General features: G+C 44.8%; 1 protein-coding gene across 3 annotated transcripts in view; it reads left to right on the top strand.

Annotated features, from left to right (window-relative positions):
* The first annotated feature begins 22,604 nt into the window (after positions 1–22,604).
* Positions 22,605–25,813, top strand: part of ONECUT2 (one cut homeobox 2) — a 56,493-nt gene continuing 53,284 nt past the window's right edge. For all 3 annotated transcript variants that reach the window (XR_010121326.1, XR_008660959.2, XM_055298110.2), the window contains exon 1: positions 22,605–24,194. Coding sequence is in view for 1 of the 3 variants with exons in the window: in XM_055298110.2 (XP_055154085.1) it covers positions 22,967–24,194 (1,228 nt within the window). In the remaining 2 variants the exon portion in view is untranslated. The remainder of the gene's footprint in view (positions 24,195–25,813) is intronic.

Raw genomic sequence — 25,813 nt, 5'->3', positions numbered from 1 at the left:
CAACTTGATAAAGTGAATCTGCAAAACCCAACAGCTAACATTATACTAAATGGTGAAAGACAATGTGTTTGCCCCTAATATTGGGAACAAGGGAAGGATAGTCACTGTCACCACTCTTATTCAATACAGTACTAGAAGTACTAGCCAGTACAATAAGGAAAAAAAACGTTATACAGATCAGAAAGGAAAAAATACTTTCATCCTTGTTTGCATGTGTCTAAATGTTTATATAGAAAATCACAATGAATCTATTTTTTAAAATTAGAACTAATAAGTGAGTTCAGCAAAGTTGCAGGAGACAAGGTAAATACACAAAAATCCATTGTATTTCTATAAATAGCAATGAATATATGGCTATCAAAATTTTAAATATAATATCATTTATAATTTTTATCACCCAAAACAAAATTACTGGGGAAAATGTAACAAAATATATATAGGACTTGTATGCTGAAAACTATGCAACACTGATGAAAGAAGATATAAATAAATGAAGACACATAAGTACATAGATTGGAAGACTCAACATACTAAAAGATATCAATTCTTCCAAAACTGATATACAAGTTTAACATAATTCCAACCAAAATCCCAGCAAGATTTTTGTAGATATAGACATGATTATCCTAAAATATATATGGAAAGGTAAAAGAATAAAACAGATAAAACCATTTTTTAAGGAAAGAATAAAGTGGGAGGAATTAGTCTACCTGATTTCAAGATACTGTCTAGCTACAGTAATCAAGACTGTGTGACATTGGTGAAAAGATAGACACATAGATCAATAGAACAAAATATGGAACCCAGAAACATACCCACATATTTATACCCAATTGATTTTTCACAAAGCTGCAGACACAATTCAATTGAGGGAAAGATAGCCTTTTCAATGAATGGAGCTGAAACAATTGTTCATCCACAGGCAAAAAATAAAAAAAGATCTAAACTTCACACCTTATACAAAATCAACTCAAAATGGATCACAGACTTAAATGTAATATGTAAAACTAAAAAACTATAAAACTAAGAAAAAAATGTGAGAACATCAGGCTCTAGGACCAGGCAAAGTGCTCTTAGCCTTGAAACAGAAAGTGTGGTCCATAAAGAAAAAATTAATAAATTGGACTTCATCAAAATTAACCATATTTGTTCTGTGAAAGGTCCTGTTAACAGGGTGAGTAAACAAGCTGCATACTAGGAGGAAATATTTACAAATCACACATCTGACAAAGGACTACCATCTAGAACATAAAAAGAATTATCAAAATTCAACAGTAAAAAACAAAAACAGTAAAAAAAAATCCAATTAGAAAATGAGCAAAGGTATGAACATTTACAGAAACATATATACAGATGACAAAAAAGCATATGAAAAGCTGTCCAACATCATTAGTCACTAGAGAAATGTAAATTAAAACTAAAATAAGACACTATATACTTACCAGAATGACTAAAATGAAAATATCAATACCTAAGCTGGCAAAGATGTAGAGAAATTGAATCACATATTGCTGGTGGGGAAGTAAAATGGTACAGTCGCTCTGGAAAAAAGTGTGTAATTTCTTTAAAACATGAAATATGCAACTACCAAATGACCTAGCAACTGCACTACTGGGCATTTATCCTACAGAAATGAAGACTTATGTTCACAAAAAAACCTGTACATAAATGTTCATAGCAGCTTTATTCATAAGAGCCAAAAACTGGAAACAACAATCAAGTGCTGAATAGTTAAACAAACTGTGGTACATTTGTGCCATGGAATATTAGCCATAAAAAGGAGCATATTACTCATATACACAACAAACTAGATGGATCTCCAGAGAAGATGAATAAAAAGCCAGTCTCAAGGGGCTACATACTATATGGTTGCGCTTATGTAATATTCTTGAGACAACAAATTATAGAAATGGAAAATAGATTAGTTAGTGGTTTCCTATGGATAATGAGGGAATGGATATGTGAGGGAAGTGAGCATGGCTATAAAAAGCCAATGCGGGGGATCCTTGTGATGATGGACATGTTCTGTATCTTGATTGTATTGATGTTAATATCCTGATTGTGATATTGTACTTAGTTTTGAAAGATGTTTTCATTAAGGAAAACTGGATAAAGTGTACAAGGGATCTCTGTATTATCTCTTACAATTACATGTGAATCTACAGTTATCTCAAAATTAAAATTTAATTTAAAAATTGGGAAGTATAGAGTTACCAATTACTTTGACGGGAAGACTGTGAGAGAAATTTTGGGAAGTAGAAATCAAGAGTGCTTACACGTGTTGAGTTTTAGGTCATTATTACAGACCCAAATATCAAGTGAGCAGTTGGATATATTTGACTGGAGTTCAGAAAATAGTTCTGGACTCTATATGTAAACATGAATATCATTAGCAAATAAATGCTACTTAATGCTATAGAAGATCTCCTTGCATAAGAAGGAAAAGAATATCGAATCAAAACAAGAGAGAATCTAAGATCAAGCCTTAAAAAATTCCATCATTTAGAAGTCAAATAAAGGAGATAGAACTAGCAAGTCTGGAAAGACTGACCAGAGATACAAGCAGAAAAGCATGTTGTCACAAAATAACAATCGAAGGGTGTTTCGGGCCAGGTGCAATGGCTCATGCTTGTAATCCCAGTACTTTGGGGGACAGAGGCGGGTGGAATGCTTGAGCCCAGGAGTTTAAGACCAGCCTAGGCAACATAGCAAGACCTCATCTCTACAGATAATAATAATAAAACATAGCCAGGCATGGTGGCACACCTGTAGTCCCAAATACTCTAGAAGCTGAGGTGAGAGGATTGCTTGAACCCAGGAGGTTGAGGCTGCAGTGAACTATGATCATGCCACTGAACTCCAGCAAGACCCTGTCCAAAAAAAAAAAAAAAAAGTGTTTCAAGAATGCAAAGGTGTCGTCCACAAACTGTAGTTGAGAAAATACAAGATAATGGGACCAGACTTATAACAATGAAATTGCCTGGTCTCTGATTTGCATGATCTAATGCAAAACTGTCTGTGCAATTTTAAGTCTTTTTGTTTTTCTCATTTTTTTTTCTGGACATAGGAGAAGGAGGAAAATCATAGGCTCTCTTTTTGGCCCTAGTTTCATTACCTCAACTGACACTACTTCCTAATAAAAACATTCCATTTTTTTAAGGCAGGGCTTACACTTACTCTCCTTCATATTCATTTATTGGACTCAACCTCTGCTGTTCTCTGCAATTCTTCTACCCTCACTATCTCCTACCATTCTGTCCCTGCTCACACCGTGTGCAAACATCCCAAGCACACACCTCACTGGTTTGTTCTTCTCAGCCTCTTTTGGTACTCTCCTTACATTTCCAAACAGTTCCAGATCCTTACATTTTCCCTATTTAGATCTACTCTCTAGATTATCTCAACCAGTCCTATGGCTTTCACATATCACCTATACACAAACAACTCTTAAATTTCTGTCTCTAGCCCCAACTTCTCACTTTGACTCCTGACATATCCGATTGCCTGCCCAATATTTCCTCTTGAATGAATAATAGACACTTATAGTTAACATGGACAAACACTTGATTTTTCCCCATTCCCAACTTGTTCCTCTTTGTCTTCCCCAGCTTTCATGGAGCTCCCTAATAAATGGTGTGATAGTTTTAAAACATGGTCCCAAATTCTTTGATGCTCCAATGTCCCCTCCTCCTTGAATCTGGAATGGGCCTGTGATGAATTCTAATCATAGACTATGGTGGAAGTGACGTTATGTGACTTCTGAGGCTACGTCATAAAAAACCATGCAGCTTTCTCCTGGTTGTCTTAGAATGCTCATTCTATGGATACTTCCTAATGGAATACTCCTTCTTAAAGCCCAGTCATCATGCTGTAAGAAGCCCAAGCCAATGGAGATAGCAAAAATGATTGTTGTTTAAGTTCACTACTTTGGGGCATTTTGTAGTGATAGAGAACTGGAACTGGTGGAACCTGATGGTAGCTTTATTGTTTCAATTTTTGAGACCAAAACTCTAAAGTCATCCTTGATGCCTTTCCTTTTCTCACATTCCATATCCAAACCATTAGCAAATCCTGTCAGCTCTCTCTTCAAATATGCCCCAAGTCTGACCAATTCTCACCAATCTGACCAATTCTGACCAACATGTCATCTATAAAGTGAATCTCTCCTAGGCAGAGACTCTTGGTGGGAAACAACAGAAACCGACTAGAGCTAATTTTCACAGAAAAATATTAGGCAAAAGGAACATAGATTACTCACAGAATAGACTGAAAGGGATAAGAACCAAGTTCAGAAAAGGATCTGAAATCAATGGGAGTTAGGTGTAAGAAGCACAGCCAGAGAACCAGCTGGGTTGACGAGCTGCCTCTGTTGGACACAGAATGCACCAACACACCAGTGTGAGTTGTAGGCTGTCTCCACACCATGGTCTCTCTGGCATCTGACATCCAAGGAGGTGTATCTTACTGGTTGGATCTAGATGACATTTCTGAGTCACAGCTACCAGGGGATGGGGAAAAAGAGAGTTTGGGCTTTTTGGATTTCACAGTAAGAAGTAGGATCCTATCTTCCATAAAAACTCATTTTACATTTCACAGTGCATTCTCTAAACACAGTAAGTGGGTACAAATTCTGAGCAGCCAAGTAAAAGTGAATGTCTAAGGGTTGGGTGAAGAGAAAATGAAACATTTTCTTTTACAAACAGGCTCCCAATGTATGTTAATGTGTTGGAAATATAACTACTTTGTGAATTAAAGCCTTGGATTCAAGTCCTGTTCTACCACTTACTGAATGTGTGACCCTTAACCAATTCCTTAAGTTCCCAGAGATTAAGTTTTTTCATCTTCAAAATGGGAACAATAACATCACTCCCGCTTATCTTACGTGCTGTTTTGAGGATCAAATGAGTGTGTGAATACTTTGAGGCACTCTTTTAGTTCTCATTCATCTTTGTAACATGGTTGCCTAGCTTAAGGTCAGCCTGGAGTAGGTGTTCCATAAATGTTCCATAAAGGTCCAGAATTAGCAATAACTACAGAAAGGATTTGTAATAATGAAAGCCATTAATTAATTCACGCAAATAAGTCATCTATGTAGGCCAGAAAAGTATGATATTGTCATCCAAGGCCAGTCTTTTTTTTTTTTTTTTTTTGAGACAGAGTCTTGCTCTGTCACCCAGGCCAGAGTGCAGTAGCGCGATCTTGGCTCACTGCAACTTCTACCTCCCAGGTTCAAGCAATTCTCCTGCCTCAGCCTCCCAAGTAGCTGAGATTACAGGCATGTGCCACCATGTCCTGCTAATTTTTGCATTTTTTAGTAGAGACGGGGTTTCACCATGTTGGCCAGGCTGGTCTTGAACTCCTGACCTAAGGTGATCTGCCCGCCTCAGCCTCCCAAAGTGCCAGAATTACAAGTGTGAGCCATTGTGCCTGGCCCAGGGCCAGTCTTAAGTAGTATCAAGTATGGGAGGAGGCCCTGACACTGATCATTTTCGCCACTGACCTCTTTATAAAATAAATATGGAAATAGCAGGGCAACTTATTGCTTCATTATATAGCACAAATTTGGTTCACAGAGAAAACTCCTTCTGTGACAAATTTGAGGGACTCATTAATAGTTCTTGGGAATTATTGTATCATAGGGAAGTTATATAGCTTATTGTCTAAATCTCTGGCCAATGGATTCGAGTTATCCTGAGAAACAAGAACTATCAAACTACAGGATAACTAATAATATAAGTGCACAATCTCTTAACCAAATCCTTTACAGACAGATGCTTTAGAATTGAGAAATTTTCAGATATTTGAAAAATTTTAGTGGTAAAAATTATTTATTACATAACCCCCAGGAAGGTCTGGGGCAGCACTTTCTCATCAAACACAACAATATTTCTGCACAGGTATGTGTGAATACTAATTATAAGTGGAATAAAGACTATAAAAAGGCCGAGTGCAGTGGCTCACGCCTGTAATCCCAGCACTTTGGGAGGCCAAGGTGGGCGGATCACTTGAGGTCAGGAGTTCAAGACCAGCCTGGCCAACATGGTAAAACCCTGTATCTACTAAAAATACAAAAAAAAAAAAAAAAAAAAAAAAAAAGCCAGGCGTGGTAGCATGCACCTGTAATCCCGGCCACTCCCGTGGCTGAGGCATGCAAATGGTTCAGGAGGGAGGCAGAAGTTGCAGTGAGTCAAAATCGCACCACTGCACTCCAGCCTGGGCGACTGAGGAGGCTCTATTAAAAAAAAAAAAAAAAAAAGACTATAAATAGCTTCATATCAGTTCAATTATGGTTACTTCAACATATGAAATTCAAAAAAACTTTTGGTTTTTAGAGCTTTTTGGAATTTTAGAAATGTAGACAAGAAATAATTCTTGTACTTTCCATAAAGAAATTGTACTTTTCATAAAGAAATAGTTTTTATAGAGATAGAAAATGCTCCATGTACTTTTAAAGTCTTTATAAGCTTGAATATTAATATTACTCTAACCTTTAAAATTATCTACATAAAATTACTTTCACAATATCATTTTTAAGTTTTATTTTTAATTAAAAAATAACTGTACGTATGTAGGGAGTATAACATGATGTTTCGATACATGTTTACATTTTGTAATGATCAAATTAGAGTAATTGGCATATTTGGCAACTCAAATATTTATCATTTCTTTGTGATGAGAATACGCAAAAACCTCTTTTCTATTTTGAAATGTATGATACATTGTTATTAGCTATAGTTGCTCTACTATGCAATAGAACACCAGATTTTATTCCTCGTATCTAATTGTAATTTTGGGCTTATTGACCAATGTCTCCCTTTTCCTCTTCCACCCCTTTCCCCCAACCTCTGGTCACAATAAGGTCATATATGACAGACCCACAACTAATATTACACTGAATGGAGAAAAGCTGAAAGATTTTCCTCTAAGATCAGGAACAAGACAAGGATACTCACTTTCTCCTCTTCTATTCCACATAGCACTGGAAGCCTGGAAGTCTTAGCCAGAGTAGTTAGGCAAAAGAAATAAATTAAAAATATCCAAGTTGGAAAGGAAGAAGTTAAATTGTTCCTGTTTGCAGAAAACATGATCTTATATATAAAAAAAAATACCCTAAGGACTCCACTAAAAAACTGTTAGAACTAATAAGCAAATTCACTAAAGTTTCAGGATACAAAATCAACATACGAAGTTCAGTAGCATTTTCATACACTATTAGCAAAAGATCCGAAAAAGAAATTTAAAAATCCTATTTACAACAGCTACAAAAAAATAAAATACTTAGAAATAAATGTAATCAAGGAGGTAAAAGATCTTTACACTGAAAACTATAGAACATTGATGAAAGAAATTGAAGAAGACATAAATAAATGGAAAGATATTCCGTGCTTATGGACTGGAAGAACTAACATCGTTAAAATGGCCATGCTGAAAACCAAACACCGCATGTTTTCACTCATAAGTGGGAGTTGAACAACTAGAACACATGGACACAGGGAGAAGAATATCACACACCAGGGCTTGCTGGAGGGGTGGCAGGCTAGGGGAGAAATACCTAATGTAGATGACAGGTTTATGGGTGTGGCAAACCACCATGGTACATGTATACCTCTGTAACAAACCTGCACGTTGTGCACATGTACCCCAGAACTTAAAGTATCATAATAATAAAAAAATAAACAAGAATAAAATTTTATTATAAGTTTGAATAAGGCAGTAAATCAAATAAATCACCTTTCATATATAATTTTAAAATATACCTCCAGGAAAAAAAAATGGCCATGCTACCTGATATGGTTTGGATTTGTGTCCCAGCCCAAATCTCATGTCAAATTGGAGGAGGGGCCTGGTGGGAGGTGATTGGATCATGGGGGTGGATTTCCCCCTTGCTGTTCTCATGATAGTGAGTTCTCATGAGATCTGATGGTTTAAATGTGTGTGGCACTCCTTCCTTCTCTCTCTCTCTGTCTCTTACTCCACCATGGTAAGATGTGCTTGTCTCCCCTTCACCTTCACCACAGCCATGCTTCCTGTACAGCCTGTGGAACTGTGAGTCAATTAAACCTTTTTTCTTAATAAATTAATAAATTATGCAGTCTCAGGTAGTTCTTTTTTTTATTTTTTCTGAGACAAAGTCTCGCTCTGTTGCCCAGGCTGGAGTGCAGTGGTGTGACCTCGGCTCACTGCAACCTCTGCCTCCCAGGTTCAAGCGATTCTCCTTCCTTAGCCTCCTGAGTAGCTGGGATTACAGGCATGCACCACTGTGCCCAGCTAATTTTTGTATTTTCAGTAGAGACAGGGTTTCTCCATGTTGGTCAGGCTAGTCTTGAACTCCTGACCTCAGGTGATCCACCCACCTCGACCTCCCAAAGTGCTGGGATTACAGGCATGAGCCACCATGCCCAGCCCAGGTAGTTCTTTATAGAAGTGTAAGAATGGACTAATACACTACCCAAAATGATCTACACATTGAATGCAATCCCTAGAAAAATACCAGTGACATTCTTCACAGTAGAAAAAACAATCCTAAAATTTGTACAGAACCACAAAAGATCCCAGATAGGCAAATCCATCTTAAGCAAAAAGAAGAAAACTGAAGGTATCATACTAACTGACTTCAAAATATACTACAAAGCTATAGTAACCAAAACAGAATAGTACTGGCATAAAAACAGACACACAGACCAGTGGAATATAATTGAGAGCCCAGAAATAAATCAATGTATCTACAGCCAACTGATTTTCGACAAAGGTGCCAAGAGCACATAAAACTGATATCCACATGCAGATTAATGAAATTAGACTCATCTTTTACTACATACAAAAATCAACTCAGAGTGGATTAAAGACTTAAATTTAAGACCTGAAACTATGAAGCTTCTAGAAGAGAACACAGGGGAAACTCTCCATGACACAGGTCTGGGCAAGGGCTTTTTGGATAAGACCTCAAAGCACAATCAACAAAAGTAAAAACAGATAAGTGGGATTACATCATACTAAAAAGCTTCTGCACAGCAAAGGAAACAATCAATAGAGTGAAGAGACAACTAACAGAATGGAAGAAAGTATTTATAAATCAGACATTTGATAAAGAGCTAATATCCAAAATATATAAGGAACTCAAACTACACAGTAACAAGAAAATAAATAATCTTATTTAAAAATGGGCAAAAAACTTGAATAGACATTTCACCAAAAACACATACAAATGGCCAACAGATACACGAAAAAATGCTCCAAGCAAGCAAAAACTCTCTAAACATCAGAAAAATGCAAATTAAAACCACAATGATACATCACTTCATGCCTGTTAGGTTGGCTATCAGCAAAAACATGGAAGAGAACAAGTGTTGCTGAGCATGTGGTGAAAAGGGAACCCTTATACACTCTTGGTAGTATTGTAAAGTAGTAAAGTAGTAGAGCCATTTTGAAAAAAATAGTATGGCGGTTCCTAAAAAAAACTAAATATAGAATTACCATGTGATCCAGCAATCTCACTACTGGGTATATACCCAAAGGAATTGAAATCAGTATGCTGTAGAGATGTCTGCACTCCCATGCTCACTGCAGCACTATTCACAATAGCTAAGATATGGAAACAACCTTAGTGTTCATTAATGGATGAATGGATTTTAAAATGCAGTATATATATGAAACGCAATACTATTCTCCTATTTCAAAAAAATAGGAAATCCTGTCATTTCAGGCAACATAGATGAACCTAGAGGATAATATGTTAAATGAAATGAGCCAGGCACAGAGGGACAAATACTATATAATCTCATTCATCTGTGGAAACTAAAAAAGTTGAACTCATAAGAGCAGAGAGCACAATATTATTCTGTTTAATATTCAATTCAGCAAATCCTGGGATTCAACCAAAGAGATCATCTATTTCAACCTGCTGCCTAATTCAGCTGATTCCTACTAATAGCATCCTAGCCAGGTAGTCAGTTAGCCTTTGCTAAACAGTCATATGAGTGAATAATTCACTCCTTCATGGGGCAAGCTGCTGTCCTCTAAGACAACTTTAATCATTGGAATCAAAATCAGCCCCTCTGTCACTTTTACCCTTTGGTCCTAACTCTGACTTAGAACAGGAAAAACTAACCCCTCTGCTGTGTGACAGCTATACAAATATTTGAAGTGGCAGCCATGCACCACATTATTGGACGCTTCTCTAGGCTAAACATTTGCTCTAACTCTTCCATGTAAAGCATGTGTACACACACACACACACACACACACACACAGACACAGTGGAATACTATTCAACCTTTAAAAAAGAGGAAATCCTTTCATTTGCAACAACATGGATGAACCTCGAGAATATTAAGTGAAATAAGCACAGAAAGACAAATGCCGCATGATCTCACTTACATGTGAAATCTAAAAATGTCAAACTCATAGAAGCAGAAAGTAGAATGATGGTTACCAGGGGCTAGGGAGTGGGAGTGGGGGAAGGGAGACATTGGTCAAAGGATACAAAATTTTAATTAGACAGGAGAAATAAGTTATAGTGATCTACTATACAACATGGTGGCTCCAGTTAATAACAATGTACATATTGTATACTTGAAAATCACTCAGAGTAGATTTTTTAATGTTCTTGACACAAAAAAACAAATATGTCAGGTGGTACATATGATAATTAGCTCAATTTAGCCATTCCACAATATAAACAAATTTCAAAACATCATGTTGTAAACCATAAACATACAAAAATTTTTGTCAGTTAAAAATATAAATGAGAAAAAATTCTTTTCCTTCCTGAAATGTATGTATATATACACACATACATATATTGTGTATATATATCACATATATAACATATATATACAAGATATATAACATATATATACACAAAAAAAATCAATTTCCTACTATAGGTCTCACCCAGAAAGTTTACAAACACAGTATTAAAGTATGAGCGGGATTTGAAGTAACACAGACGAGAGGAGAAGCCAAGGAAAAATCTTATCCCATTAAGGATGAATAAATTCCTACAAAACGTAACTCCTTCACTGACCACTGTACTCACCCCACCCCAACTACCCACCACTGTAAGCCATTCCAACATGCAGAAATCAATATTTTAAGTATATATATTTTTAAGTGATTGGTATTCCAAGGTATTACTCACTTTTAAAATTGGTCATATGAGGGCTCAGGGTAAGTGACTCTGGTTTAATATATGTTCATTTGATGGACACCCAGCTTTTTAAAAAACACCAAGAATACAAATACAAAATAACCAGGATTTCTGCTGTTTGCTTATATTGTGTAACAAAACTAATGTTAAACATGACCCTTGAAACTTTCCTGGCATCCTTCAGTCAGATACTATGATGAGTATGATGAGCCAATAGTAAATTTCACTATAGTTCCACTTGGAAGAAAATACTTTTTCCTAAGTTCTTGGATGGGAATAACTTAAAATCTCTTTAGAAGAAATACCCACTCAAAAATCTATAGTAAATTTTAAGACATCACGTAACTCTGAAGCAATTCTGGCTCAGTGATCACTTCAAATTATGACTGTTTTGTTCCTCTCTCTCTGTCCTCAGTTTCTTTTGCCTTTCTTGGTCTGAAAATACAGAGAGGAACCAAAAACTCAGTACATAATTTGAAACTAAAAGCAACAAACCCATTCATTGAAGTATAATAGGTCATTTGGAAATAAAATTCATTTTTTAAAAAGAGAATCCTTTTTTGGAATCCATTTTTGGAATATGAAGTCAATCATTATGCCTTTATTCCATCAGAAATAGCTTTTTAAGGCTATAACACCCAAACTATTTGGATTAAGAATTAAAATATCTAAAGAGCCCATAGGAAATTAACCCAATCATCATAAAGGTCCCATTTTAATAAAAGGGGATCCATATCAAATCAGACTTTATGTGTGGAAGGGACCTTGAAGAGCATCTACAGAAGGAAATGCAGGCTGTTGGTCACACAGCTAGACAATAATAGGATTGGGACCAGAATGCAAGCCCTGCCTCTTGATCCAGGACTTGTTTCCACTGCACCCTTGACCTTAAGAGGGTGATGGAGTAGACCTAATTCCTCTTAAACCAGTCATTTATAACTTCCTCTGACCAACATCCAACCACGTCAAAAGAGAACAAGAAAAAGCAAACAAAAAACAAAAAACAGGTAGAAACTTAGTCCATTACTTTGAGATGGAATCGGACTGTTTTTTCTCTTTGTACAGAAAATGGAGTTATCATCATCACCTCACTAAAATGTAAGGTCCATGAGAACAGGGACCACATCTAATTTATTCATGGTTCTCTTGCGAGCACTTATGTGGTGACATATTTTGGGGTGCTTTTTATTTATTCGTTATTACTGCCCACTATTCAAACACTCTATTTTGAGGTAACTCCCTAAAGTGGGCAGTACAGGTGAAATGCAGTGCCCCCTCTCAGTCCCTGGCGGCTAGGACTCTCGTACATGCTCTAGGAGAGGTCACACCCTAATTGGCTCTTGTAGAAGTGACACAAAAACATAGGACAGTGTGGACGTTACTCTTGGCTGCGGCAGCAGCAGCAGAGACAAGTGGGTCAGCAGAGGCTTCCTAATCAGTCTATTGCAGGGCATGATCCTGGCTTTGTTCCTATTCCTAGTCTCCCTTGGAACTAGGAATTGGTTCCTGCTTCACTCTCCTGCCTTCCTATCACTTCTTCCTCATTTATTCTTCCTGAATTATTTGGTTTCTTCCTCAGACATTCTTTTCTACTCTTTTGTCTAAGGCAGCTTTTGTTGCTTGCAACCAAAAATTCTAATAGGCACATAGTAGGCACTCAAATAAGTCTTAAATGAAAATAAAATTAATGAATTATCATAATTTTTGTAGAACACTTCACAATTTCCAAGCACTCTCTCGTATCCTAATTACTGCACCTGGTTACTGTCTCATTTGTCTTCCAGTTAAGTTATAATATTTAACAAGGGCAAATCCTTCTTGTGCAAGAGTCAAGTTAAAGAAAATTTTAAAAATCTAAACCAGGCTTAGACATGATTTTTCCAAAGTATGCTATGCAATCTCATGGTATTAGGTACCACTATGAATGGTATCATTAAAGTAAAAAGGAAGCCCTAAAAAATGAAATTTAGAATACGAAGTGGGGAGTAAGAGCTGGAAAGTATACGGCATGAAATAAAGTTTAAAACTTTTTGAAGGAGGCTGGGTGTGGTGGCTCATGCCTGTAATCCCAGCACTTTGGGAGGCCGAGGTGGGTGGATCACCTGAGGTCAGGAGTTCGAGACCAGCCTGGCCAAGATGGTGAAACCCCATCTCTACTAAAAATACAAAAATTAGCCAGGCGTGGTGGTGCATGCCTGTAATCCCAGCTACTCAGGAGGCTAAGGTATGGGAGGTGGGGGTTGCAGTGAGCCAAGATTGCACCGCTGCACTCCAGTCTGGGCAACAGAGTGAGTGAGACTCTGTCTCAAAAAAAAAAAAAATTTTTTAAGGAAATTTGATATGCAAATAGTTGCACAGAAGAGATCTAGAAGTGATAACTGAAACTTCAAATATGAGCTGGCATTCGCCAGATGCAATAGCATCAAAGAGCTCTAGAAAAGAGCACTGAAACTTCAGATAGGAAGTTCACCCACCACTCACCAGGTGCAGTGCGGGTAGAAATGGTTCAGTTTAGAGGTCTAGAAATGAGCACTGAAACTTCAGATAGGAGCTGGCATTCACCAGGTACAGTGGAGGCAGAAGTGGTTCGGACACTGAAGGACCAACATCTACAAAGGCAAAAACTATGTCCCTTCAAAACACAAAGAATATTTGCTTTAATCACATGGCTCTAACCAAGGGGGGGAGGGTTGTGAATTCTTAAAAATATCTTCACCCACCCCACCTCACTTTACTAGAAATTGAAGTCAACCATAACCCACACCCTTCTCCAACAATTAAATGGGAAATTTTATAATTACAAATGGTATTTCAAAACTTGATGTTTCAGAATTCCATTAATAATTCCACTACCTTGTTATCAAATTATGTTGATAAGGTAAAGAATTTGACACAGGGCATCCTATTTGGTCTCTGTCAACACGAAGCCCCCAAACCAGGTTTCCTCAGTCTGATAGTTGGAAAACAGTTACAAAATCCATTAGTCCATCTCAGTAAGGGGGAGAGGAACGGCCATTTTGTGTGCAGTGACCTATCCTCAGCCCCATGGACTATGTAGCAGGAGATTTAGTGGCGAGGTTCCTTTTTTACTCTCTATATCTGATCTCCAAGGAGTCAGTGCTCAACTCTTTCCAGGATAAAGTCTGAAGAACACATTTCACCAATAAAAAAAGATGGTAAATACTTGAGTCGTTTCAGAGAGAGAAAAATATGAAACACTGAAGATGAAGCACTTAAAACTTTCATGTTTTTGGATAACACAGTCTATATGTTTTCTGCATAATGTATGATTTCTTTAAACTACAGTATTAAAAATAATTTCAAATTGTAATGAAAAGTCATTTGGCTTTAAAACCACCCAGGAAGAGGATATAAAATGCATATACCAAAAGACTACGACGCGGCTTCCAGTGCTTTTCTGATATAGATCATAATAATTTAAAAAGGCTTTTGTCAGGCTGTTTGAATACATCAAATACTTCCTCATTTCTGTGTCGGCTGTGAGGCTCTAACTATAGTGGCTTCTCTAGCAGGTATTCTCCGCGAAACTGTGCCAAATCTTTCTGAGGACACCCAGATTCTCCTCTTCAAAACAGACATTCCTGACTGGGTCCTAGGGCAGGGAGAGGGGCGTTGGACCCCTACTGTCCTCTGGGTTCTCCGAGCACCAGGACTTGTTGCTCCGGCGGGAACTAGCGCGGATCCACCGGCTCGGCACATCCTGCCTACAAGTAGGGCGGCTTGTGCTGGGAGCCGGGCCCCGGGCCGAGTCGTCCGTGCCGCAGCGGAGAGCTCCGACCGGTGCGGGCCCACCATCCGCTGACCTTCGCCCGGTCCGGCCTGGAGCCCGGTCGCGGCCTCCCTAGGCCTATCTAGGCCGGGCGCTGGTTCAGCGAGGACCGGAAGCTCCCGCCGCCCGCCCTTCCGCCTCCAGGCCGCGGGCGCCAGGCCCGGGGCAGGCTGGGGACGCCCTGGGAGTGCCCCGGGGGCCGCCTTCTTCCCCGCAAGCCCGGGGCGGGCGTCGCTCCCGCCCCCGCCTCGTCTTCAGTTCCCCCGGCGCTTCCCCCGCCGAGTGGGTAGAACAGACCCCAGCCGGGAGCCAGGCCTGCGGCCCCTCGAACACTAGCCGCGTCTGGCCCGCCGGGCCTAGCACGGAGAGAGGCCCTGGGGCTTGGCGGCCGGGGCCGGGAGAGGTCGCGCGGCCGAGGACACCCGAGGGCCTGGGCTGCCTCCCCGCCCTTCCCGGCCCCTCCCCTCGGCCCTGGAATCAATAGTGGCCGCTGACTTTTCACGACAACTGCAGCTGTCTAATTCATCAGCGAATAATTAAATCAGAGGCCGCTGGGCCTGCCTGGAGTCGGAGACGACGGGTAGCTCCTCTCAAATCCTGTCAAATTGGGGAGACAGTGGGCAGCGCGGAGAGCGGACAGGCCTCGCCCTGCGCGGAGGCTGCGAGAGCTGCCTGGACCCGGCGCCATTCCGAGTGTAGGGGGAAGCAAGCCCCCAGGTGTGGGGAGCAAAAGGAATGACGAGGGCACAGGCGGGGGCCCCGCCAAGGCTGGACTCCCTGGTCAGCAGGGCCCTCCTGGCCGGTGCGTGGTCCGGGTGCCCGGCGTGGGGCAGCGGCCGTGGGGCCCATAGACACCATCCTCGCGCAGACTTCGCGATGGTCGCCGAACTCCATCCTCGGGAGGCGCTTTGCCTTTGAGGAAGATGGAGAGGAGTCGGGAGAAGCGCCTAGAAACCGCATTGATTTAGACATCAATCCTGGCCGGCTCCCTCCGCCTCCCGAGCTGCGGGGCCGCGCCGCCCCGTCCCCGAGAAGCGGACCTAGGGTCCGCCGGGCTCTGCCGGGCCGGCAAAGGGAGCGGCCTGCGCGGCCACCCCGCGCCCGCGGCCTCGACGCCGCAGCCGCCACACCAACAACGATTCCTCGTGGCTAACAGGTTTCTCACAGCCCTCCGAGTCGGCAGCGCCGCCCGCGTCCCTCTTCCAACCCGGCCGGCGGGACGCCCTCGGAGCTTGTGCTTTCTGGAGGCCGCCGCGCCCACTGAGCCCGGCCGGGGAGCTGGTTCGCGTGGGCCGCGGGGAGCAGGTCCCGCTTCTCCAACGACCACGGCCCCGGCGGCTGCGAAACGGCCACCTCCGACCCTTGAGTCCGCCAGAGTCGCTTTCCCTTCCACGTTTGCAAGCAAAACAACATTCGTAATAGTGACATCGAGGCACTTTTCCAAACTAAAATGATCCTAAAATAATCTGAATGTACTCTGTTACTTTTGATCGTGTTACCCCGAAAGATCAGCTCAGATTCACTTGGTTCTTTTATTTCTTTGGGAGATGATACTCGAGGAATCTGAAAAAATATATGATTTTTAAAAACGATCTGATTCGCATACCTATTTTAACCTCTCGGTTGGTTTTGTTAGTTTCCAAATAGAAATATTGCCTTTTGAAATCGGAGATGATATTTCTCAAGTTTAAAATCTAGCCAAGTCTTTTTTTTAAATACTCCGTATGAAATTTTTTTCCATGGTAGCTAGACAGTTGAAATTATACACAAAGATTTTTTAACTCTCGGGTTTTCATTGGAAGGGGACGTAATAGTTTTTGTACTAATGCCTAAACAATATTAGATCTTCAATCAAAAAGTATTTCCAGGGCAAATAAATGATAGTTTAAAGAGGGTAATAAATAAAAGCAACACCCGTGCTTAGTGTCTCAGGGCAACTTGAAAACAGCTCCACTTTCAGGGAGTTAAATTTGTCCTTTTTACAGTCAACTGCAACTTTTGCCTTCCTTTGGAAAGGACAACAAAAAGATTTCACGCACAACTTGACCGGAACAAAGGGACATCATGCCAGTTTTTCTTTTGTGGGGTGACAACTAGAAGAGAGGAAAAGTTTATTTTAACCATACTTGAGTTGTACTTTTGGAACCCTCCTTTAAAGAGAAAATGTGACGGCAGATCTTACAACTTAAAAATCGAAGCTATGGGGCTTTGGGGCAGAAGGGACAGATAGCGGAAGCAAAACTGAAAGTCGGTGAGGGGAAATTTAGTCTTCGTTCTCAGACTAAGTTGCCTATTTAAAATGAAATTTTCTTCTAGAGCAAAATCTCCGTTCCCCTAAGAGCTGTGCTTCCCCCACCCCTTCCGCGAAAAGAAGCCCTTGGGTATTTGCAGGTTCGAATCCTCAACCTTCCCTCCTTTGAATTTCATTTTCCCAAAAGAGTAGAATTATTTCTCCCACCAGCTTCTGCAGCGTTAGCAGCCGAAAAATCGGGTGGGTGGGGCGTTGCAGAAAGGGTCTGCAGTTGGCCCCGAATTGGGAGGAAGGAAAGTCCTTGGAAGGGACCGCAGTCCCAGCCCCCAGTCCTGGGGACCGGTCCGGATCAGAGGCCCGGCCACCCACTTCTACCCAAACTCCTCACGGGAGGGGGCTGTGGAAACCAGAGAGGGCAGGGAGCCGGAGAAGCAAATTGTGTGTGTGTGTGTGTGTGTGTGTGTGTGTGTGTGTGTGTGTCAGGGAAGTAAGCGGTTCCCGAAGACACAAAACTTCAACAGTCTCCTATCTATATGTGTAGAGGAGGGCGATCAAGGTCGGCCGCCCTGGTGTTCTTTAAAACTAGACAGGTGGACGCGCTAGCAGCTTAGCTAGGCAGAGCTGGGATTCCGGTTTCCCCTGCAGACTGACACTCACTGGAGCAGGTGCCAAAGCTCTTTGGGGTGGGGTCTCCTCCCCTTTCCCCTCTCTCAAGCCTGCCCACTCTCGGCGTCTGGACTGCGGAGGAAATTGTAGCTTGCTTCTCGCAGCCCTACTCCCCACCTTCTAATCCAGGTGTTGGGCTTGGGGCTCTGAGAAAACCTTCCCCCAGCACCCAGGGCTCCTATAGCTTCTTTTTCCTTTCCCTAAGAGGCCGGACAAGGGTGAGATGAAGACTAACAACCCTATATCTCTCCGTGCTCCCACGCAAAGTATCTTTTGTCAACCAAAAAGTTAAGGGCAGTCCCCTGCCAGCTCTGCTAACCTGGCGTTTTGAATTTTAACAAGATTAACGGAGAAGAAGGAGACAAAAAAGGACGCGTTTGGCCTCACCACCCAGAAAAACAAACAAACAAAAAACTTTCCAAGATCCAACTGCGAATATGAAAAGTGGCGGTGAATTGTGACAGTGAATTTCTGAGCTGAGAAGCCAAAGAGAGTTAGTGGGGCCCGGCTTCGGTTTTAGTTTTATTCTCCCTGGGCTCAGCCAGCCCGAGCTTTCAAACAGAAGAAAATTGAAGCTAATGAAGATCTCAGAGCCACAATTCCGAGGGCCCCTTTTCCGCCACAAGCACCCACTGTCCATCTGCACGTGTAATCACAGAGACTTGCCGTGTCTTCATCACCAGGGGATCCGAGGAAAGGGGAGAAAACTCTCTGTCGTGAAAAGGAACCTTGTGTTATCACTACTATTAATTGTGTATAGCGACCTAAGAGTTTCCTTGTCCTCTTCAAATTCCCCTACAATATTGAAACAGCATTTGTTGTCCCATTCTTACAAACGCTTGAGGCCTTTCTGGAAAACCATTACCATTCAATGGCTAGAAAATTGCTCTCCTTCCTTTTTTTTAAAAAAAAAAAAAAAAAGGGCAGGTGAAGCAGCAGCTACAACAGACAACAAAAACTTTCTCCCGCATAATCTTCGCCCTCAGAATGACAAAGAAATGATATTGACTTACCCTCGAACGGATGATGTGTTTGATAAGGCGGGTGGGGGGGGGGACTTTTTTTGTGTGTGTGAAGATTTCTGTTGAGGAGCTGCACAGACAGCTGCAATTCATGGGCGACGCTGATTGCCAGAAACGCTATGGATTGGCATGGGGTCTGCAGCTCACAGATCCCTGATCAATACCCCTACACTCACACGCCAGATGGTTTGGGGAAGGACAAAAATAAAATAGTCCAAATCAGCCCACCGTTATGTTTGTGTGTGTGTGTATTGCTCTGATAAACCTAGTTGTAGCATAAATGTGTTCTACCCTGACACAAAACCTGACAAGATTTCGAGCATTGGGGTAAAAATTAGCAGCCCTCCTCTACCCTAGATTTCGGTCGTGGTTACTGTTGTATAGTACAAACAAAGATATGGGGCCCCTTATGCAGATTGGGTTTACCTGTGGTCTGTTTATCTTTTTCCGTGAATAATTTATAAAGTCTCTCTTTTAATTGAATGTTCACCTCTCTTTGTGTGTCTCTGTATACCTAAAAACAATTTTAATGTGGAAAACACATATGAAAAACTCCAATAGTAAATATTGTTATTTTCCTGCAATTGCTCACTCAAGTTCAGAATGTTTTTCTTTTACAGTGCAACAGTCTATAATAGCCTTGTTGGCGAAGCTGCATTTTATTTTCATGCTTCTTTTGACCCATTTAAGTTTCTGATCTTCAAGAAAATTGGACCTGTGAATATGGCATGCTAAGTAAATATCTAGGTCCTGATATAATGCTTGGTACAACTGTTTGTCCAGATTCTAATAGCTGTGAACTAGCACTTATCATACACATTTCTGTACAGTGTGTTTGTAAATCAAATGCTGGTGGGGAGCGGGAAGAAGAAGAGAGTAACTTCAAATTAAAAGAAAAATTTCCAAGTTGCAGAACTTCTGAAGGTTAAAGTATGGATGCTAAACAAGGGGCACTTAGAAAGCAACTTTCCCTTATATTTTCTTAAAGAACTATAGAGAAAGAAACATCAAAAATATTTCAAAAAATACTTGAAAATCGTATTTGTATTGATACTCCAAAAATTGTCTTGAAGTAGAAAATAAATATTGTTCTTTTTTAGAAAGAGAAAAGGGCATCCAAACCTAATTCAGTAAAAATTAGGGTGCTCACTAAACAAGCACACCCATTTTCCTTTTAAATGGATTTTGGGTTGAAACATAAAACCTCAAACCACCATTAGAAAAACAACGTGAAAAATCTGCTTTAATTCCAGCCCAATGAAATTATACACAAAGAAGCCAATACGATTTCATGATTTCCCTGAGATCGCCAATATTGATCGAGGGAAGGCGGAGGGATGGTGGGAGTGAGGGAGGAGGGAGGAGGGAGGGAGGAAGGAAGGAAGCGAGGCAGCGAGAAAATACAACTCACCTTTCTGCTCCCAGGCACACTGAAATATAATTCCGAAAAGCAGGTTTATCTCGGTGTCCTGGCAAATGAGTTTAACATTTTGAAAATTTATTTAAATGGCAATTTATATACCTAGGTTTCTGTATGGAGGAAGCATCAGCCTAGGGTAACTGGCCACTCCTTGAGCCTGAAGCCAGCATAGCAGCAGAGGCTACCTTAGCACTGGGGCATATCAGACCCACTACTTCCCAGTTCTGCTTCTCTACTGCCGTATTTCAGTCCCTGTGCACTCATGGACCAAGAGCAGGTTGCACTCTTGTGAACTTTTGTTCAACTCAGTATTATATTTCAAACATTAACTGATTCACATCATCCCAAGTGTCCAGCTGCCATATATAAGATAGGGAGTGCGAAGAGAGACAGTAGGAGGGGGTGAGGAGGAGAGGAAAAACAGAGAAACCAAAACCTGAGTTATTTTACCTGGCTCTTGTTGTGACACTAGAGATGTGAGCAACCAGAAAAGTATGTCTGGCAAACCAGAGGATCTGCTGCTTTCTTACGCAGGCTTTGATAACACAGAGAAGACGCTATTTGAAAGAATAATTGGCAGCGTATTGGCCAGAGCTCAATAAAGTTGATCTATGAATAACGTCACTGTACATTCATGTGACAGGGTGGGGGTGGGGGTGTTGCTCTGAAGCTAGAAGAGAGAGGAGGGCAGCAGAAAAGGTCACTGAGACTAAGAACTGTTTTCCAAATGAATCAAACCTTTCTCTGGCACCAAGAAGGGACATACAGTATTCCGAGCTGTGCCCTTGTTTTCTTATCAAGTTTTCTCTAACAGCTGGAAGTGGTTGAAGGGGGCTGTCTTAAGGAGACCCCCTGCTCTTCTTTTGACAGCTGATCAAAAGAAAATAGGTCACGCTTCTCAAACTTATGGCCACTCTGTCCTTAATTACTGTCTCTTTAAACAAAGGCAACATCTGCGCAACCTCAGCTAGCTTGAATCTTCGGAGGCAAACAGAGCGCAACCTGCTTGGGGAGAATCTGTTACTTTTAAGGCTTTATGCCGGGGGTTGGCCTCTCTGTCTTCAACTACTCCTCCACCCCCACTCGGGCTGCAGAAATCTCCAACTCCTCTGTCCCCCAGTTCCACTCCCACCTCCAGACCTGGGGTTGCCAAACAACGGAAATTCTAGAAAGATGTAGGTGCACTTTTTAAAGCCTTGGCTTGCGAGCGTTCTCGGACTGGCCGGGGCGCTGGTCATTTCAGAAACAAGGTTTGAATATGCAGATGTCAGCCAGGACTCCTTGTCGTCTGCCCACCGCCGTTCCTCTCCCGGGATTCCAGAGAAGCGGGAGTGTGTGTGTGTGTGTGTGCGCGCGTGTGTGTGTCGCGTGTTAGGAGAAAGGTCCGCGGTTGCCGTCTCAGCTGGTTTGCTTACTCTCTGCCCCCAGGAGAAGTTTGCTCACTAGAGACACCAGCGACCCTCCTCACCTCCACCCCACCGGTTCTACACTCTCCCCACTTCTTTCCAAGTCGCTGATGCAGAAAGCACTTGATCACCTTGAAACGGCAGCTCCCGAAATTCTAGTTTTGTTTTGCAATCTAGCAGGGCTCTTCGGAAGCCTCATAACTGAGATTTATGGGCTCATCGGGTAATTAAATGATGTTATTGTGTTAACTTTGCATGCATTACGGCTGCCCGCGCCGCTCGTGGGCCGCCGGCCGGCCGCAGCTCGCTGGCAGCGAGGGCGCTACAGTTGCTCTGGCCGCGTAGATTATGCACGCCCCGGCCTCGGGAATTTACCATGCATTAGAATACATTAGCGCCTGCATTTTAAAAGACTAAACTATTGGCTCCCTGCTAGGGACTCTCGGGAAGTGGCTTGTTAGTGACGAGTGTTTGTCTACACTGGCACATAGCGGAGTCTTTTGCTCCCGGCTTACTCGCCTCCAGGAAAGCTTTGGGGTGAGGCGAAGGCGATTGAAGCACTGCCCCTTCCCCCAGATCGCAGCTGCTCAGGGGGGACACAGCACGGCATCTTTCTCCGAATCTCTCTCGCTCGCTCGCACTCCAGCCTCCCTCTCCCCAGCGACCCCCCCCCTTCCCCTCCCTCCCTCTCCTTGACGTTTGATTCCAGTAGCAAAGGAGGTAAAAAAGGCACCGAGCCGTCAGCCAAACCTGAAAAGCGCGGCCCCGCCCCCTCCACAGCCACTGGTAGCTTCCCGTGGAAGGCCCGCCTCCTGGGGCAGCTGCGGCCTCGGAGTGGCTGGGTGTGGCGCCCGTCGGGCGTGGCCCCGCCCCAGGTCCGGGAGGGTAGGTTGGCTGCCCCGGCGAGCGGCAGAGCCCTTCTGGACAGCTCCCGCTCACCCAAACAGAAGACGTCGGCGCCGGAGCGGGCTCGGACATGGCGAGGCTGCGAGCCGGCCCGAGCGGCGGGGCCCGGTGATCCCTCCCTCCCTCCTCGTCCCCTCCCCTCTCCCGCACGCACGCCCCGTCCGCCCCCACCCCGCCCCCACCCCGGGCGAGCCCGCCCGCAGCCCGGGACGCACACCCGCACGCGCGCTCCCCTCCACTCACTCCCGCACTCCCGCGCCCGCCCCCACTCCCGCGGCCGAGCCCCGCCACGCGCGCCTTGCCCGCCCGCCGGCCGCCCCCGCCGCCCCTGCCGCCCCCGGGCCCCGATGGACTGAATGAAGGCTGCCTACACCGCCTATCGATGCCTCACCAAAGACCTAGAAGGCTGCGCCATGAACCCGGAGCTGACAATGGAAAGTCTGGGCACTTTGCACGGGCCGGCCGGCGGCGGCAGTGGCGGGGGAGGCGGCGGGGGCGGCGGGGGCGGCGGCGGGGGCCCGGGCCATGAGCAGGAGCTGCTGGCCAGCCCCAGCCCCCACCACGCGGGCCGCGGCGCCTCTGGCTCGCTGCGGGGCCCTCCGCCGCCTCCAACCGCGCACCAGGAGCTGGGTACGGCGGCAGCGGCGGCAGCGGCGGCGTCGCGCTCGGCCATGGTCACCAGCATGGCCTCGATCCTGGACGGCGGCGACTACCGGCCCGAGCTCTCCATCCCGCTGCACCACGCCATGAGCATGTCCTGCGACTCGTCTCCGCCCGGCATGGGCATGAGCAACACCTACACCACGCTGACGCCGCTCCAGCCGCTGCCACCCATCTCCACCGTGTCTGACAAGTTCCACCACCCGCACCCGCACCACCATCCGCACCACCACCACCACCACCACCACCAGCGCCTGTCGGGCAACGTCAGCGGCAGCTTCACCCTCATGCGCGACGAGCGCGGGCTCCCGGCCATGAACAACCTCTACAGCCCCTACAAGGAGATGCCCGGCATGAGCCAAAGCCTGTCCCCGCTGGCCGCCACGCCGCTGGGCAACGGGCTAGGCGGCCTCCACAACGCGCAGCAGAGTCTGCCCAACTACGGTCCGCCGGGCCACGACAAAATGCTCAGCCCTAACTTCGACGCGCATCACACTGCCATGCTGACCCGCGGTGAGCAACACCTGTCCCGCGGCCTGGGCACCCCGCCTGCGGCCATGATGTCGCACCTGAACGGCCTGCACCACCCGGGCCACACTCAGTCTCACGGGCCGGTGCTGGCACCCAGTCGCGAGCGGCCCCCCTCGTCCTCATCGGGCTCGCAGGTGGCCACGTCGGGCCAGCTGGAAGAAATCAACACCAAAGAGGTGGCCCAGCGCATCACCGCGGAGCTGAAGCGCTACAGTATCCCCCAGGCGATCTTCGCGCAGAGGGTGCTGTGCAGGTCTCAGGGGACTCTCTCCGACCTGCTCCGGAATCCAAAACCGTGGAGTAAACTCAAATCTGGCAGGGAAACCTTCCGCAGGATGTGGAAGTGGCTTCAGGAGCCCGAGTTCCAGCGCATGTCCGCCTTACGCCTGGCAGGTAAGGCCGGGGCTAGCCAGGGGCCAGGCTGCTGGGAAGAGGGCTCCGGGTCCGGTGCTTGTGGCCCAAGTCTGCGCGCCGAGTCACTTCTCTTGATTCTTTCCTTCTCTTTCCTATACACTTCCTCTTTCTTCTCGTTTTTATTTTTTCTTCCATTTTCTCTTTCTCTTCTGCTCTTCCCCTACTTTCCCTTCTCCCTTTTTTTCTTACTCTCTCCTTGTCCCTGAGATTTCATTGACCGACTCCCCCCATTTCATTTGCCCTCCTCTCAATGTGCCAACCTTTGCCCTCTTTCCGATCTTCCCAGGTACTGGGAGGTGGGATGGGGGTGTGCGTTTTCCTCTAGGAGCCCTGTCTTTCCAAGACTCACAGAAACCAGGACCTGCCCTTATTCAAAACCCCATGCACTTCAAGTCTTTTTTAGACAACACATTTCAATTTTCCGGGCTGGGTAGTCTCCCTGTGCAGAGGCAGTTGAGAGGCTTTGCTCTGCAGAGGGAAAAGAGCTCTCTACTCTCCCACCCACCATATAAGCAAACTTATTTGGTTATTGGCCGAAGGCACAGCCTTGCCCGCGCGGGGAACCGGCGGCCAGGATACAGCAGCGCTCCTGGAGCCCATCTCTGGCCTTGGCGTTGGCGCAGGGACTTTCTGACCGGGCTTGAGGGGCTCGGGCCAGCTCCAATGTCACTACCTACAGCGAGGGCAGGGTGTAAGGTTGAGAAGGTCACATTCACCGCTTTGGGAGGACGTGGGAGAAGAGACTGAGGTAGAAAGCGCTTTGCCTTGCTCACCGGCCGCCCTTGCCCCGGTCCCAGCGTTTGCTGGGATTTGCCAAGATTTGCAGGGGCTCCAGGAGACCCTGAGCACTCGCAGGAAGAGGTGCTAAGAAATTAAAAATTCAGGTTAGTTAATGCATCCCTGCCGCGGGCTGCAGGCTCCGCCTTTGCATTAAGCGGGCGCTGATGGTGCGCGCCTGGCGACCGCGGGGAGGACTGCCGGCCCGCGGGAGGGGACGGGTAGAGGCGCGGGTTACATTGTTCTGGAGCTGGCTCGGCTCTTTGTGCCTCCTCTAGCGGCCAAGCTGCGAGGTACAGCCCTCTATTGTTCTAGGAGCACAGAAACCTCCTGTGTGGGCGGCGGGTGCGCGAGCTAGAGGGAAAGATGCAGTAGTTACTGCGACTGGCACGCAGTTGCGCGCTTTTGTGCGCACGGACCCCGCGCGGTGTGCGTGGCGACTGCGCTGCCCCTAGGAGCCAGCCACGGGCCCAGAGGGGCAAAATGTCCAGGCCCCCCACTGGGAAGGACACACTATACCCTATTGCAAGCCAGGGTGGGCGGCTTCTCATGGACCGGGTGGAGGGGGGTATCTTTCAGGATCGGCGGGCGGTCTAGGGGAACAATTCGTGGTGGCGATGATTTGCATAGAGCGGATCTTGGGATGCGCGCCGTTCCGAGCCAGCCTTGCACAGCTCGCTTCCGGAGCTGCGAGCTCAGGTTTCCACTCCCGATCCCCCGGGCTTTCCTCGCACCGCTGAGCCCAGCTTGTGGGGTGCACTCGACCGACGCCCGACAAGGCTGGGGAATGTGACAGGCAGCAGGTTCACCCGGGCTTGGGG

Source organism: Symphalangus syndactylus, chromosome 1 (genome assembly GCF_028878055.3).
Source record: "Symphalangus syndactylus isolate Jambi chromosome 1, NHGRI_mSymSyn1-v2.1_pri, whole genome shotgun sequence".
Lineage (NCBI taxonomy): Eukaryota > Metazoa > Chordata > Mammalia > Primates > Hylobatidae > Symphalangus > Symphalangus syndactylus.
Note: the sequence above shows the minus strand (reverse complement) of the source record. Positions and strands in the feature narration are given on the sequence as shown.